At 52.0% G+C, this 16,122-nt stretch overlaps 1 protein-coding gene across 6 annotated transcripts; it reads left to right on the top strand.

Moving 5' to 3' along the window:
- The first annotated feature begins 1,263 nt into the window (after positions 1-1,263).
- On the top strand, positions 1,264-15,500 carry ZMYM3 (zinc finger MYM-type containing 3). 6 transcript variants are annotated; one of them, XM_080653480.1, is made up of 25 exons: positions 1,264-1,397; positions 2,169-2,854; positions 3,802-3,845; positions 4,159-4,231; positions 4,619-4,913; positions 5,126-5,303; positions 5,652-5,870; positions 6,160-6,310; positions 6,531-6,646; positions 6,808-6,894; positions 7,023-7,173; positions 7,416-7,588; positions 7,754-7,919; positions 8,562-8,659; positions 8,740-8,902; positions 9,169-9,281; positions 9,390-9,564; positions 9,715-9,861; positions 10,517-10,620; positions 10,950-11,118; positions 11,434-11,585; positions 12,188-12,302; positions 12,816-13,070; positions 13,814-13,931; positions 14,025-15,500. In XM_080653480.1, exons 2-25 carry the CDS (start codon positions 2,188-2,190, stop codon positions 14,215-14,217), a joined length of 4,122 nt encoding a protein of 1,373 aa, XP_080509606.1. In that variant the 5' UTR covers positions 1,264-1,397; positions 2,169-2,187; the 3' UTR covers positions 14,218-15,500. The 6 variants fall into 6 exon arrangements, with proteins under 6 accessions (XP_080509606.1, XP_080509608.1, XP_080509607.1 ...); XM_080653482.1 differs by having other exon boundaries at positions 1,282-1,397; positions 4,165-4,231; XM_080653481.1 differs by having other exon boundaries at positions 1,285-1,397; positions 4,165-4,231; positions 9,166-9,281.
- The last annotated feature ends 622 nt before the right edge of the window (positions 15,501-16,122 follow it).

The raw sequence follows: 16,122 nt of genomic DNA, 5'->3' as shown, positions 1-16,122 counted from the left end.
AAAGTGCTCAAACTATAATGGAGACTGAAAATGGATCCTGGCACACATTTTTTAAAGCCAGTAGGCCCAATGCTAGTGCCCCTTCCCCCTACCCCACTTATCCAGCCTCAACCTCAGCCACACCCACATTCTAAGGACCATCCAAGAGGGGAGCGTACGTGCGCGTGCACGTGGGTGCTTGCGCGTGAGAGGCAGAGGGATAGAGACTTAAGACAAAAAAGAGACTGGGAGAGAGAGAGAGAGAGTATGCGCCTGGGAGAGGGAGAGGGAGAGGGAGAGGGGAGGGGGGGGAGGAAACAGGTCGATCGGGATGGAACGAAAGAGGGAGAGAGAAGAGCCACGGGCCTTGACGAGGAAACCTATTGAAGAGATAACGCAGGGAACCCCTGCGGGAAGACTCTGGGAGATCCCAGAACTTACCCTAAGACCCTTGACGGAGGGGGGGAGGGGGAGAGTGGCTTTGCAGGACCTGGTTTTGGAGTCTTCGGGCAGTAACAGTTACTGCATAGGCGTTGTTACTGAGCCAGAGCCATTTAACCCGCCCTGGGTAGCTGGAGAGCAAGCTCAAGACACCCCACAACTATGACTCTCAGAATGGTGGGGGGGGGGCGGGGCTGCAGATGAGGGGAGGAGGAGCACGTGAGGGCTGGGTCCCTACCTCCCCTCACTCTCTGCTGTCACTCATTACCCCCAACAGTTGCCCAGGGGGAGGGCCCCGATAGGTGGGGTTGGGGGGAGGGTAATCTTGGCAGGCGCTTGCTGCATGGCGTAGGTAGGGACTGCTGAAGGGGGTGGACGCCGAGGGATTGAACACGAGTGGGAAGAGAAGAGACATGGGGAGGGGGAGGGGACCGGGAACCATTTGAATGAGAGGAGGGGATCACGGGTAGAGTGGGCTCCAGGAGGTAGGGCGGGCACGGGTGTGAGGGGGGCAAACTCTTGAGCCAGGTAAGGGAAGCAGGTGAGTTGATTTGTTTTTTGTGCTTTAGTGTACTTGGCCCTTCGGCGGAAAGGGGGTGCCGCCTTTCCCGGGGGCGGGCTTCAAGGCTCCAGAGCCTATCTTTTCCTCTTCAACTAATGGGGCCCCGGGCGGGGGCTCAAGCTCCACCTCCAACAACTAGGCTCCACTCCACAATTTCCAGGCGGCCACTGGGCTGGGAGTCTCGCGCCGGGGGCCGGCGCTGTCTCGCGAGCCCCCTCCTGGAGCCAGCCAATGGGGTTGGTTGCTGGCGCTGCCCGCCCGCCTGGTGCAGAGCGCTAGGCGCTGCGAGCTGCGCTGCCATTTAAAGGGGCCGCGACCCCTGTCCCGGCTGCTGGGGAGGGAGGTGGAGAAGGAGCGCGGGGCCGTCTCTGTCTGCAGTTCTAGGCTTATAGCCGTTACACTAACCCTGCCGCAGGTAGGGGTCGGGCCTGATCTAGCCGAACCGAACCTGCAGGCGGGATCTTGAAGAAACCGGGAGGGGGGTCTGAGAGAGATCGTAGCTCCAAAATGTCTTCCTGTAAATGCCTGAGGTGGGGGGTGGGCAACAGAAGGAGGACTGAGAGAGCTATAGGGAAGGGTGACGAGGCTGAGGAAGTGGGCGAACTGAAATGAAAGGTAACTGGGGGGAGGGGTTAGGAAGGGCAATTTGTGGGGGCGAGGGAAGGGCTGAGGGAGGGCCTTGCAGCGCGGTGAGGGGGGTGGGGCCAGACCAGACAGGGTAGGTAGAGACTGGAGAGCTGGGGGGGGGGGGCTCTAGGAGCGAGTGGAGGGGGTAGAAACTGATATCGTGGGGGCGGGAAGACTCCTGGTGGGTACGGCCCTAGGCGACTCTAATAGGGCGTTCAGCCTGAGTTGGGGTGGGGGGGTGAAAGGTAAAGAGGGAGGGAAACTGGGAGTTGCACTGGGGTGGTGGGGCAGGCGGGCTGATACCGCCAACGACTAACTGCCTGGCGAGTGGGGGCGCAGGGCCAGGGTGGGGAACGCCTCTCCCTACAGGGGGCGCTGTTTGTGGTGGTGGGGGGGGGAGTGGTCATTTGGACTAAGCCTGTAGAAATGCTTGCCGTTTGTGGTGGGGGCTGTTCATGAGAAATCCGAGTGGATGATGGGGTGTGTCCCAGAGCCTATATAAGAAGGAATTCTGGCGAAGACCACCTCTTCTGCCCCCTCTTCTACCCCTAATCTACAGCCCATATCCAGCCGTCCTCATGGACCCCAGTGATTTCCCCAGTCCGTTTGACCCATTGACCCTGCCAGAGAAGCCCCTGGCTGGAGACCTTCCAGTAGACATGGAATTTGGAGAGGATCTACTGGAATCTCAGACTGCCCCAACTCGAGGATGGGCCCCCCCTGGCCCTTCTCCATCCTCAGGAGCCCTGGACCTGCTTGATACCCCTGCTGGCCTGGAAAAAGACCCTGGAGTTCTGGATGGAACCACTGAGTTGCTGGGGCTGGGGGGGCTGCTCTATAAAGCCCCCTCCCCCCCAGAGGTGGACCATGGTCCTGAGGAGACCCTTGCATGGGATGCAGGAGATCAGACCCTAGAGCCTGGACCAGGGGGCCAGACTCCTGAGGTGGTGCCACCTGACCCAGGGTCTGGGGCGAATCTCTCTTCACCCGAGGGCCTACTAGAATCTTTGGCTCCAGATTCTCCAATAAATCTTCAGTCCCCACATATTGAAGAGGAGGAGACCACCTCCAATGCTACAGGGAGAAGGGGCTCCCCTGGGCAGGAGGAGGATCTTCCCCAAGGGCAGCCACAGAGCCCAAATGGCCCCCCCAGCCCTTCAGTGGGAGAGACTCTGGGGGATGGAATCAACAGTTCTCAGACCAAACCTGGGGGCCCTAGCCCCCCTGCACACCCTTCATTACCAGGTAGGTTGTCTACTCGGCTGGAGAATCAAGGTTGGAGAGAGGGTGTGAGTAAGGAGGAGCTGCTGTGTATGTTTGGGGAAGAAGGGGAGGAGGAGGAGAAGTTTTGAGAGATGAGAGGATGTATATGAAGAAGGAGTTGGGGGTTTGGGAGGGAGAAGTAGGGGTGGTGAAGATTAAGGAAGGTAGGGGTGGGGGGAAGCTCAGCTGCTGTGGAGGAGGAATAGGGGTGAGGTTTAGGTGGGTTAGAAAGTGAATTTGGTGGGAGAGATTCCCTTTTTCATAGCCGAGTGGTTTTTTGGTGCCAGGTCCTTCAGGATTTGGGGAGGACTCCAGGCTTCTTGGTTCTAAGATCTTTCCAGATGTTTCGTTCTAAATGAGAGTGGGAATTCTGGGTTTTATGAATGATGACTAGGTTCTGGAGCCTCCGGCAGCATCATGAATTCAGGGGAATGGTAGAAATGCAGGGCCTAGGATTGAGTCTCTGATAGGGGAGGGAGAGCCTAGACTTGTAGAGGCTCTAATTTCTCCCCTGTTCTGCCTAGTGGTATCTCTCCCAGGCTGTGACCAGGGTCTTAACGCTTATATAACCATCTGAGTCCAGAGGACCTACCTTCTCCCCTTGCTACCTACCTTTGGGGGATTGCATTGGTTTTTGTTGGCAAACTATAAATTTTGGATGAAAGGTATGTTACCTCTGCTTCCTTGACTCCCAGTGATTGGGACAGAAAGCTGGTAGGAAGAGTAGGATTTTTTTTCCTATGGAGAGTAGCTGCACCACCACCCTCCCCTTAGTGCAGAGCTTGAGGTAACCCTGAGAGGGGCCCCAAGAAGGCACTTGAGTTTTTCCTTTCAGTTTTGAGTAAGTTCTTCCCCAGGAATGAAGTTGGTCCAGGAAGGGGGTGTGAGGGCAGGTTGAAGATTTAGGCTGCTTTCTGCTTCCTTTGCAGGAGATGGCCTGACTGGGAAGGCGAGTGAGAAGCCGCCTGAGAGGGTGAGGGGGGAGGGGATTGGAAGGAGTCTGGTTCCCCCTATATCTCTAGGAAGGACAGACCCTTCATTTTCCCTCCCAGATCTTCAGAGGGTGTGTGTGAGGAGAGTTAGGAGGAGGGAGGGAGCCCTTATGTCTACTGCTTCTTAAGGTGAAGTCCAGCCTCCTTTTCTCCCCTCCTTCTATGGGCTGGGCCAAGGGTCCCTACTCTCCCTTCTCCCTCCCATTTCTGTACCCCCCTAAACCCTGTGCTAGTGCAGCTGGCCCTTTAGCCTGCCCCTGGTATCAGCTTTCCTTCCCTCCCCATGTTTCCAAGGTACAGAAGAGAAGTGAGCGTGTTAGAAGAGTAGAACCTCCAAAACCTGAGGTTGTGGATTCCACTGAGAGCAGTGAGTAGGACTTGAGGAAATGTGACCCAGTGGGATGAGTGGGAAGTGGCCGCCATGGATCTCCTGGCTCCATGCAGAGTGTGACGTGCCTATCTGTGCTCTGGGTTGGCATGGGAACCAGGGGCAGTAGAGGTGATTGAAAACAAGAGCAGTGAGAATGGAGTTTCCTGTTTCAGCTCTGCAATCCCTGTCCCGAAGAATCTTCCCACTTAGAGCCCTCCCTAAGGGAGAGTGACACCAGTGACTTAAGTTATCAATGTGATGGGGTGGGGGAGGAGATAAAGGCAAGAACTGAGGGGATCCTAGGAGCAGTAGAGCTACCTGTTGGTCCGGGGATGGTTGGAGACATGGTCTGGTAGCCTTTTCTCATGCCCCTCCCTTCCTCAGTTCCAGTATCAGATGAGGATTCTGATGCCATGGTAGATGACCCCAATGATGAGGATTTTGTGCCATTCCGGCCCCGGCGCTCTCCTCGCATGTCCCTGCGCTCCAGTGTGGCACAAAGGGCCGGGCGCTCTGCGGTGGGCACCAAGATGACTTGTGCACATTGCCGGACACCGCTGCAGAAGGGGCAGACGGCCTATCAACGCAAGGGGCTGCCTCAGCTCTTTTGTTCCTCATCCTGTCTCACCACTTTCTCCAGAAAGCCCTCAGGCAAAAAGACCTGTACCTTCTGCAAGAAGTACGTGAGGGTACTGGGGTGTGAAAAGGGCAGGCATCAGGCTAGGAATAATGGGTGAGACAGAGACTATGTTGGCAAGAACTTAGTGGAACTCAGAGAGAAAGGCAATTTGGGTAGAGGCTCGGAGAGCATTTGCTCTGTGGTCCTTGATCCCAGGGGAAGGCTGGAAGCTGATGAAACAAATGAATGTTCAAGCCTGTTCCCATCTGCAGGGAGATCTGGAACACCAAGGACTTGGTTGTGGCGCAGACTGGTTCAGGAGGCTCCTTCCACGAGTTCTGCACATCCGTCTGCCTCTCCCTGTATGAGGCCCAGCAGCAGCGCCCAATCCCCCAGTCCGGGGATCCTGCTGATGCTACTCGCTGCAGCATATGCCAGAAGACTGGAGAGGTGAGGAAGCTCAATGGGGGCTAGTGTACAGAGCCTGGCCAGTCCTGACCTGCCCCTGCAATCCTGGGGCTGCAGGGGCCAGGCCCTGTGGAGGAGGGGCGTGGGGAGGAAAGGCAGCCATTGTGAGGGAGTGTATTCAAGATTAGAGCTTCTCCAGGATGTGTGCAGCTGGCCTTCCTTGCCTCCCAGGACCTCACCATCAAGTCGGCAGCCTGATGTGCAGGTTGGGGGGGTCCCTGGGTACAATGTATGCTGTGAAGGTCTAGGGTGAGGTGGGGTGGGCTATCCTTGCATTGGGGTGGGTGGTGGTGGTCAGGCCCCAGCTCAGGATATGTGTGTGTGTGGCAGGTCCAGCATGAGGTCAGCAATGGCAGCGTGGTGCACCGGCTCTGCAGTGATTCTTGCTTCTCCAAATTCCGGGCCAACAAGGGACTGAAAACCAACTGTTGTGACCAGTGCGGGGCTTACATCTATACCAAGACCGGGACCCCTGGCCCCGAGCTCCTCTTCCATGAGGGTCAACAAAAGCGGTTCTGCAACACAACCTGCTTGGGGGCGTACAAGAAGGTGGGGCCGAGGGAGTAGTACATTAGAGGGCTGTGGAAGGGGGTGCGGTTCTTGGGTGATAAATAAAGGTGCCTGATGGGTCGAGGCTGGGAGGAATAAAACAAATAAAGGGGGTTTCAATTGTATCTGTTATGTTTTATTTTTTGAAGCTGGCTGGTAGATACACAGGTCTTTGTTATATCATCATCTATACTTTTTTGTATGCTTGAAATATTTCATGTTTTAAAAATTTAAAAAATAAAGTGAAGGGACAAATCCAGCCTCAGCCTCTCCTTCCCCATCCTCACAGAAAAACACACGTGTGTACCCCTGTGTCTGGTGCAAGACCCTGTGTAAGAACTTTGAGATGCTATCACATGTGGATCGTAATGGCAAGACGAGCTTGTTCTGTTCCCTCTGCTGTACCACCTCTTACAAAGTGAAGCAGGCAGGGCTCACTGGTAGGTGCAAAGCCCTCTTCTCTGAGATCCCTGCTGGCCTTCCTTCTACCCCCTCAACCCGTACTCCCCTCTTCTTCTAAAGTAATCCCTGCTACCTGACCTCAGCCCCAACCACATTTTCCCGTGGATTTCCTGTTCCATCTATCCATCTCTGCACTGCCATACACCTGTGCTCTCTCTCTCCTCTCTCTTTCGCTCTCCCTTTCTCTCTATGCCCCAGGCCCTCCCCGACCCTGCAGCTTCTGCCGCCGCAGCCTCTCTGACCCCTGTTACTACAACAAGGTCGATCGCACAGTCTACCAATTCTGCAGCCCCAGCTGCTGGACCAAGTTCCAGGTACTTCAGACCCTGGACCAGGGATAAAGGGTGTGGTGCCATAGAGAGGGTATGAAAATTGGGGTAGGTAGGCCTGGGCAGAGCAAAGAACAAGCCTGACCTCCCCTACCCCCCCACCACACACTTCTTGCCCCTCCCTTACTTGTCTTCCTTCCCTCCAGCGCACAAGCCCCGAAGGGGGCATTCACCTGAGCTGTCACTACTGCCACAGCCTCTTCAGTGGCAAGCCTGAGGTCTTGGACTGGCAGGTAAGACCCCCACCCTGCCCATATCTTGCCATATGACTAGACATCTGTCTGAAGGGGTCCTTCCACTTGGCTTTTGCCAGGTCCCGATGTCACAGCACTCTCCTCCCTGCCCTGTGACCCAATCTTAGGACCAGGTGTTCCAGTTCTGCTGTCGTGATTGCTGTGAGGATTTCAAGCGGCTTCGGGGTGTGGTGTCCCAGTGTGAGCATTGCCGGCAGGAGAAACTCCTGCATGAGAAACTCCGGTTCAGCGGGGTGGAAAAGAGCTTCTGCAGCGAAGGTAAGGAAATGGAGAAGGGGTCAGAGGCCTTGGACCACACAGCAGGGAGACTGGCAGAGAAAGGATGAGGGCTTGGGATGCGGTTTTGGGGCAAGGGCCTTCTACTCAGGATGTGCAGGCCCTTGTCCATCCTAAGGCTTTGGGCCCAAGAGACTGTTGGGGAGAGCTTTCAGTTGTACCACCTTGAAAAAAAGGTAGGTCTCACGGCCATGGAGATTCCTGTGTCTCTGGATTCTTTCCAGGCTGTGTGCTGCTGTACAAACAGGACTTCACTAAGAAGCTGGGACTGTGCTGTATCACTTGTACTTACTGCTCCCAGACCTGCCAGCGTGGAGTCACTGAGCAGCTGGATGGCAGCACCTGGGACTTCTGCAGTGAGGACTGTAAGAGCAAGTACCTGCTGTGGTACTGCAAGGTAAGGGGGGGACAGAAAGGGTGGAGATGGCAACAGGGCCGTTGTGCTGTGATCTCCAGGGAGGGGGCTCCAGCTGACCAGCCTCCAAAGGAAGAGCTTATCCCAGGGCAAAGGGCTCAGCATGTTTTAGGGATGCAGGTCTGATCATCCTGTCAATACCCGCAGGCTGCCCGGTGCCATGCCTGTAAGCGACAGGGGAAGCTGCTAGAGACCATCCACTGGCGCGGGCAGATCCGTCATTTCTGCAACCAACAGTGTCTGCTGCGCTTCTATAGCCAGCAGAACCAACCCAACTTGGACACCCAGAGTGGGCCCGAGAGCCTCCTGAACAGTGAGTCCCGGGCAGGAGGCACTCTGTTAGAACTAGCCTGGACTCTAATCCTGGGCCCAGCCCCTCTCTTCTTCTTTCATCTCATCCCTGGCCAGAGCGCCTGGTACTGTGCTCTCTTTTAGCTTCTGGACTGTGCAGATACTAGGGGGAGTCTTGTTTAAAGGTTTCCAGAGCTACCTTCCCCTGATTTTCTATAACGGATGTATTTTTAGGGAATGGGTACCAGGTAGGATGGAGCATGTGGGGACTGTGGTTAGTTTTCAGAGAGAAGGAAGCATCAACATAAGCTCTGCCTTTAGTGAAACTGAAGGCCATTATTGTTTCAAGATTATTATCCTGGCCCCTCTGGGGTACTCCAGGGGTACCAAACTCCTGAAGGCCATGAAATGGAAGAGCTCAAATTATGGGTCATTGGGGAAGCTTAATCTTTTTCATTCTCTGTGTCAGCCAGGGCAAGGAATCTTCTTGGCCACTGTTTCTGGGGCCTAGAGAAGACTAGGCCTGGGGTGGTGGTAAGGAGGAGAAATTCTAGACTTTTTGTTCACATTTGATGTACCTCTTAATGAAGTTCTCCTGGAACAGGATGATGAAAATGGAAAGCTGGTTCCACAGAGGAAAACATTCATTTGTTTTGATCTATAGGTCAGTCTTCTGAGGCAAAGCCCCAGACACCCTCTCAAACCAAAGTGGAGAACAGCAATACAGTGAAGACCCCAGAGGAAAATGGGAATCTGGGCAAGGTCAGGGCAAAAGCCAGGGGGAAGGATGGTCTCAGAGGAGGGTCTAGCATTTGGTGGCACTAACGTTCCTTTGTCTGCAGATCCCTGTGAAGATCCGGTTGGCTCCCACTGCTTCTACTCCTCCTCCCTCAGCACCACCCCCAGCCACGCCCCGCAAAAACAAAGCTGCCATGTGTAAGCCTCTGATGCAGAATCGGGGGGTCTCCTGCAAAGTGGAGATGAAGTCCAAAGGGAGTCAGACAGGTGAGCCAGGGTACCTAGATACCACAGGCTTTATTTTATAGTTCTAGGCCTGCAGCCCTGTGCCTAGGAGCTAGACAAGGGGGTTTCTTAGGTGGATGAAGTGTCATGGATATGGTTATCCTAGAATCACAGAGTTAACTCTCAACCTTTGATGCAAGGGCAGTTTTGTGACAATGAGCTTTGGGGATGACAGGCAAATATCAGGTAGTGGGTCAGATGTGACCCACCTAACATGGGCTCTGAGAAGACCCCTTTCTTATCAGCAGAAGAGTGGAAGCCACAGGTGATTGTGCTGCCCATCCCAGTGCCCATCTTTGTGCCAGTGCCTATGCATCTGTACTGCCAGAAAGTCCCGGTGCCTTTCTCAATGCCCATTCCGGTAAGTTTCCCGTCCAGAGTTGACCCACCACTGTCCCTTACTCTCACCACCTGTCCCTCTCATCCACTGGTTTGGTTCTTGGCATTTAGTTGGGATTTATGTCTCCAGGTACCTGTGCCCATGTTCCTGCCCACTACCTTGGAGAGCACAGACAAGATTGTGGAGACTATTGAGGAGCTGAAGGTGAAGATCCCTTCCAACCCCTTGGAGGCGGACATCCTGGCTATGGCAGAAATGATTGCAGAGGCTGAAGAGTTAGACAAGGCCTCATCTGACCTTTGTGGTATGCCATGGACAGCAGCAATGAGGGAGTCAGGGTTTTACTAGTCTGTCTCTGCCTAAGTGCGGGGGAGTGGTTGGAATCAGCCCCTGAAAGCCTGTGAGGGAGCTAGGTAAGAGCTGCAGTGACTAAGCCAACTTCTCTTCCTCCCAGATCTTGTGAGCAACCAAAGTGCAGAGGGACTTCTGGAAGATTGTGACCTGTTTGGGCCAGCTCGAGATGATGTCCTGGCAATGGCTGTCAAGATGGCCAATGTCTTGGATGAACCTGGGCAAGACTTGGAGGCGGACTTCCCCAAGAGTGAGTGGAATTCAAGCCATGCCCACTGGGTATGGTAGCATTTGTGCCATAAGAAAAGGAGTGTTTTTTTTGTGTGACCTGGAGCATGACCCTAACAGTGCTCCTTGTGACCAGTGACAAAAGGCTGTCAAGGGAGTAGTGGCAGAGATACTGGAATAGATGCACGTTTTACACTTGAGTCTTGTTTTGTTTTATTTATTTATTTTTAATATATTTTTATTAATTTCAGGGAGGAAAAGAGAGGGAGAGAGAGATAGAAACATATATGATGAGAGAGAATCACCGATCGGCTGCCTCCTTACGCCCCACACTGGGGATCAAGCCCGCAACCTGGGCATGTGCCCTGACTGGGAATTGAACTGAACCACACCAGTCAGGCTTGTTTTGTTTTAATTGTGGTAAAACACATAATATGAAATTTACCACGTTTGAGTGTGCATTTCGGTAGTGTTATGAGCTTTCCCATTGTTGTGAATTTTTGCATCTCTGTGCCTCTGAGCATGTTCTTCATCTGGCTTTGCTGGTTACTACTGAGTGCAATTGGAGCTGTCTGAGAAGCTTTTCTCAAGTCAGGTGTGCAAGTAGCAGGGGTGGGGTGGGAGGGCTACAGCGTTGAGATCTTAAAAATCAGTTTGCTTCCTTTTACCTCTAACAGATCCTTTGGACATTAACCCCAGTGTAGACTTCCTCTTTGATTGTGGCCTGGTAGGGCCTGAGGACGTGTCTACTGAACAAGACCTTCCCCGAACCATGAGGAAGGTGAGGGCTGGGGCTGCCGTATCCACAGAAGAGGGATGGAGGCTCAAACGGCCAAGGATGGGGTGCTTTCATAGCCAAATCAGCAGCTTTAGTTTGACCTTCCCTGGCTTACCTCCTTTCTCCATCATTCAGAGCACAAACTTTGCTCTCTCCCCAGTTCCCCAAGTCATCAGAGCAATGAGGGAGTTCTATTCCTGGGCTCTGTGCTTCCATAGCGGTGTTCTGACATCAGTCCCCCACTCCCCTTCTGATAAACACTGTCCTGACTAGTTTCCGTGGTGTTCCTGACCTTATCTCCTTGAACCCACCTCCTTTCTTTTCCCCTCCAGGGTCAAAAGCGGCTGGTGCTTTCAGAGAGCTGTTCCCGGGACTCCATGAGCAGCCAGCCAAGCTGTACTGGACTTAACTATTCATATGGTGTCAATGCTTGGAAGTGCTGGGTGCAATCTAAATATGCCAATGGAGAAACCAGCAAGGGTGATGAGTTGCGCTTTGGCCGTAAGTACCCAGGGGAGGGAGGCGGGGAGGGGAGGAGGAAGGGAAGGGGAAAGGAGCAGGGCTGTGATTCAGCTGAAGATGTCTATGAATGATAAGGCTGTCATTATGTAAAGGGTGTCCTGTGAACATTGGAAGGAGTTGCAAAATAAGGGGAGATGCTGTCTAGATTTCAAGGCTTAGGGCTTTTTTGGCAATTGGTGGTTTGTTCTGGAGCTGGACATGACTAAGTGATGAAGGAATTAATGGTGGAGCTAAATGAAATTCTCAGTGTGAAGTTTTCTTAATCCTATCCACCTTCACTACATATCACTGCAGCGAAACCTATGCGTATCAAAGAAGATATTCTGGCCTGCTCAGCTGCTGAGCTCAACTACGGTCTGGCCCAGTTTGTGAGAGAAATCACTCGACCCAACGGTGAAAGATATGAACCTGACAGCATCTACTACCTGTGTCTTGGCATCCAACAGGTACCCCTTACACACCACCTCAGTTGTAGTCACTTTCAACACAGCAACACAGCAGGCAAGGTCCCAGCAGAAATTATTCTGTCCACTCCCTGGTCCTCACTTTGTCTGCTATCCTGAGCAGGCAGTCTTTTGTCTCCTACTCCAAGCAGGACAACACATGTCAATACTCCTCTAAAATCAAAGCTGTGTCCCAGGACTGTTGGCCAAGGAGCCGTCTTCATTGCTCTCTGGGTTCCCTTTGTAATCCTCAAACCCATTCCAGGAGGGGAGGGATGGGTACAGCTGGGCTTCTTGGGTGGTGGGGTAATGTTTAGTACCCACTGGGAGAGGCCAGCCATGCATCATTACCTGACAAGGGGTCTGTGCTTGTGAAGAAGCTGCTGTGACACATCTCTTCCATGCCTCCTCCTCTTCCAGCAAGGCCTTGGTGCCTCAGAGTTGTAGGTATACCTGGGGAAAAGCACTCTGGGTCATGCAATTGAGCAGCTATTTACCACCATCTCCTAATTATCAAGGTTGCTGTGCCTGGGGGCTTTGGTATCACTGTCTTTTCTCTAGGACCTAGAGTCTAGCTTTATGTGTGTCTCTTTTTCCTTCTCTAGTACTTGCTGGAAAATAACCGAATGGTGAACATTTTCACGGACCTTTACTACCTGACTTTCGTTCAAGAACTCAACAAATCTCTGAGTACCTGGCAGCCCACACTCCTTCCCAACAGTAAGGGACAGGGACTTAGCAACCCCTACACCCTTCACTCCATTCGTCAGAGACACCATCCCAAAAGTGCCAGGCTGTTTGGTCTGCCACTCTTCACAGAGAGTCTGAGGGCAGGAGCATGTAGCTGGGTGCCTTGGAGTTGAGAGCTTGAGAACGCAGAGCCCCTGTCCTTGAACATGAGGAGGGGATCAAGACTTAAGTCTGAACAACTATTTCTGAAACCACAAAAGGTGGCCTGAGTTTGGGTGGTAATTGAAAAAAAAAAAGGAAGAAGTTGTGGGACTCCTCAAAGTTTACATCTACCTGCCTATAACTTGTGGGTGGTGAGAGAAGCTCCAAATGCAGGTAGAAACTATATAAAAACCCATCTAGTCCTATTGTGTAATACAGCAGGGTGTCAGGGTTTTATGCACAGTGGCAACTTACTGAACAGAAATGGTTATGAGCAGAATGTCTGGGATCAGGGCTCGGGTAGTTGCTCACTCCTGACTAGCCTCTCCTTGACCATTGCAGACACAGTGTTCTCCCGAGTGGAGGAAGAACACCTCTGGGAGTGTAAGCAGCTGGGGGTCTACTCACCCTTTGTCCTTCTCAACACCCTCATGTTCTTCAACACTAAGTTTTTTGGGCTGCAGACGGCTGAGGAACACATGCAGCTCTCCTTCACCAATGTGGTGCGGCAGTCCCGCAAGTGCACCACCCCCCGGGGCACCACCAAGGTGGTGAGCATCCGCTACTACGCCCCTGTCCGCCAGCGGAAAGGGCGAGGTATGAGGCTGCCCCTCTTTTACTTTCCTCCCTCTCTGCTCTCTTCTTCCATACTCCATTTTAATTACTAGGTTGGCCCTCTCCTTTATCACTGTCTTCCCTGACCTTCCATTTGTACATTTGCAGAACAGGTAAAAACAGCCAGTCCTTCAACCTGATGATTAGTGGCTGTTGCATAAATAGGAGGTCACCCAGCTGCCTGCTTCCACCTTTCCACATTTCAAGGCAGTTGACCTTTTCTACTTTTGGCGGGGTAGTGGACAGGTGGGAAGCTGTTGGGTGTGTTGTCTGTTGGGAAAGAGTTGACAATGAGACAGTCAGTTGTTCCATGGTTCTTTGCTGTTGGGCATTATAAGAACTGCACCTTGATTTCTGTTCTGGCCCTGAAATCCTGACCTGTCTGAGTGCAGTTCCCACGGTTTCTTCTTGGAACCTGAGCCTCTACCTGGACTAGTTTAGGGGGGTTAGGGCCATCATGCTTTTTTTTTTTTTATCCCAGAAGGTAAGCCCATCCTTGCAACAGGGCAAGATTGTAAAGACTTGAACAATGTGAATGGGGTTGGGGGAGTGGGTTACAGAGCATCACCCTGCAGTTTGACTGGTGTGGGAAGACCTACTGACTCTTATGCCTTTATTTCTTTATGAGCCTGTATTGTGTGTCCTGAGGCCTTCCCACTGTGCACTTAGAGTGGCTTGTTGAGACTGTGCTTTTAACAAGTCTGAGTCATTTGCCTCCTCTATAGACATGGGTTCTGGGAAGCGGAAGAGAGAAGATGAAGCCCCTATCTTAGAGCAGCGTGAGAACCGTATGAATCCCCTCCGCTGCCCTGTCAAGTTCTATGAATTCTATCTCTCAAAATGGTGAGTTGGCAGGTTTGCAGAAATGGCATTAGCATGGGGACCCATGGGATGCACTTTGCCTCAGTACTGATCTGTCCCACCCCACCATTGCAGTCCTGAAAGCCTCCGGACTCGCAACGATGTGTTCTACCTGCAACCTGAGCGGTCCTGCATCGCTGAGTCACCTCTTTGGTACTCTGTGATCCCCATGGACCGAAGCATGTTGGAGAGTATGCTCAATCGCATTCTAGCCGTGCGTGAGATTTATGAGGAGCTGGGTCGTACTGGGGATGAAGACCTGGACTGAACCCATCTGTATCCATCTTTCACACCAGTGTCTGGCTTGTCACCACGTCCCACAGGGCAACTGGCCCAGGAACCAATGCTACTCATTCTGAAGGGCCATGAGTGCCCTTTTCTACTCATCCATTCCCTGGCTTCCCTAGGAACTCCTGGCTTTTACCTTCTTCCAAACCATTTGACAACCGTGGGGCCCTTAGTCCTCTACTCGAGGGCTGATCAACTAGTGATAGGCAAAAACCAGCTAGGCCATTTTCTTTATGCTTCAGAGTAAACCCCTTCTCCTGGGGCCAGACTCTGGATGGAGTGTTAATAGCTCTGGTGATCCTGTTGGCTTTGGGTTTCCTGACCCATCCCACATAGGTTACTAAAGCCCCTTGTTCCTAGATTTGGCCAAGGGAAAAATCCAGCTGCCTTCTCTGCCCTGTGCCCACTCCTTTCTCCACTCTTCCCCAGTATCATGCTAAAGGGGCTTGTATGAAAGATATGAAAGAAACTCTGAAAGTAACGAGGGGGACCATTTACCTAAAACACAGAACTTAGATACTCTTCCCCTCCCCTGAGATAACTGGTTGTTGGAACCCCCTGGCCACCTTGTTCCCCTCCCTACTCCTGCAAGCACCAATCCTTGGTGCTGCAATTGAAAAAAAACTTCCACATGCTTTCTTTTCTTTAAAGGCAGAGAATGACTAGGGGAGCAAACTTCTGTCCCCTTGGTTTATGTGTTTGTCTTTCTCTGCCATCTTAGGTTGATATGAGCCATGTGTCAACATGCTTAGCCCCCTTCTGTAACTGCCTTCCTTTAGTTCAATGGACACAGTTCCCAAGGCAAAAACTACCTTCTGATTTGGGTTGGGGCTGGGTTCCCCACTCTTGTTCTTTCCCCATTATAAGAGCCAGGCCAAGCCTGTGGGAACCTTGGGTCATACAGGATGGGATCTGCGGTTAGAGAATAGGGAGGAGCTGTGGACCTATGTCCTGCCTCCACTGCCTACATCTATCTATCTTCTCTCTTCCCCATCTTGCTTTTGTAGTTCCAGAAAACTATTAGTGTCCAGCAAAGGGGGTACCCAGTTCTTTTCCTGTTGGCTTTGCTGTTTCCTAGCCTCCTTTTTGTGTTTTTAAAACTGCTACCAGTTTAGCCACTGTTTAAATTGTATATATTGTTCTGCGGTACCTGGCCTATCCCTTAAGTGAGCCATGCCCGCCCTTGTGTTGTAGTGAGAAGCTGTTGTCACGACTAACCTTCTGTCTCTGGAATTGTTGGTTTCAAATAAAGAATTAAAAGTGTCTCTTGCCTTTTCCTGGGGAGGAAGAGCAGTGTTTGGAGGGGTGAGGGATATGGAGAAGCCATGCCAGACAATGTCAAATCTTTTAGGGCGTGAAGAGAAGTGTCCCACCTCAGTTTGAGAATCATTTTTACCTACCTCACTGAATGAATCCACTTGGAATATGGTCCTTTTCATAACAAGTTTCCAGACACAAGGGAAAAATTTATTCCACAGCTAGCTATTAAGTACCTACAATGTTTAAGGACCTAGATTCAGAGAAGACAAAGATTAATTAGACCAGGATCCTATCCCTAGCAGGTTCCCAGGCTAGAGGGGATAGGAAGAGATCAGTGCATAGTTGTAAGATGCAGAAAGAAATATCTAGTGCTGTGGGAAAGTAGAAGAATAAGGAACTCACTTTAAGGTTATAGGGAGGTTAGCCTTGGTCCGGTAGCTCAGTTGGTTAGAGTGTCATCCTGATACACCAAGTTTGTGGGTTTGATCCCCTGTCAGGGCACATACAAGATTAAACCAATGAATACATAAATAAGTGGAACAATAAATCAATGTTTCTTTCTCAAATAAAATTAATAACTTAATGCCCTAACCGGTTTTGCTCAGTGGATAAAGTGTCAGCCTGC

The sequence above is a fragment of the Plecotus auritus genome (assembly GCF_963455305.1).
Source record: "Plecotus auritus genome assembly, chromosome: X".
In the NCBI taxonomy this organism is placed as follows: Eukaryota; Metazoa; Chordata; class Mammalia; order Chiroptera; family Vespertilionidae; genus Plecotus; species Plecotus auritus.
This window is presented reverse-complemented; position numbering and strand designations above follow the sequence as displayed.

Excerpts from the sequence above, each read along its gene's own strand:
- ZMYM3 (XM_080653478.1), top strand. The coding sequence starts at position 2,188 with ATGGACCCCAGTGATTTCCCCAGTCCGTTTGACCCATTGACCCTGCCA. Across the intron at positions 5,304-5,651 it reads TATGCCAGAAGACTGGAGAG|GTCCAGCATGAGGTCAGCAA; the intron begins GTGAGGAAGCTC and ends TGTGTGTGGCAG. Across the intron at positions 6,311-6,530 it reads GAAGCAGGCAGGGCTCACTG|GCCCTCCCCGACCCTGCAGC; the intron begins GTAGGTGCAAAG and ends TCTATGCCCCAG.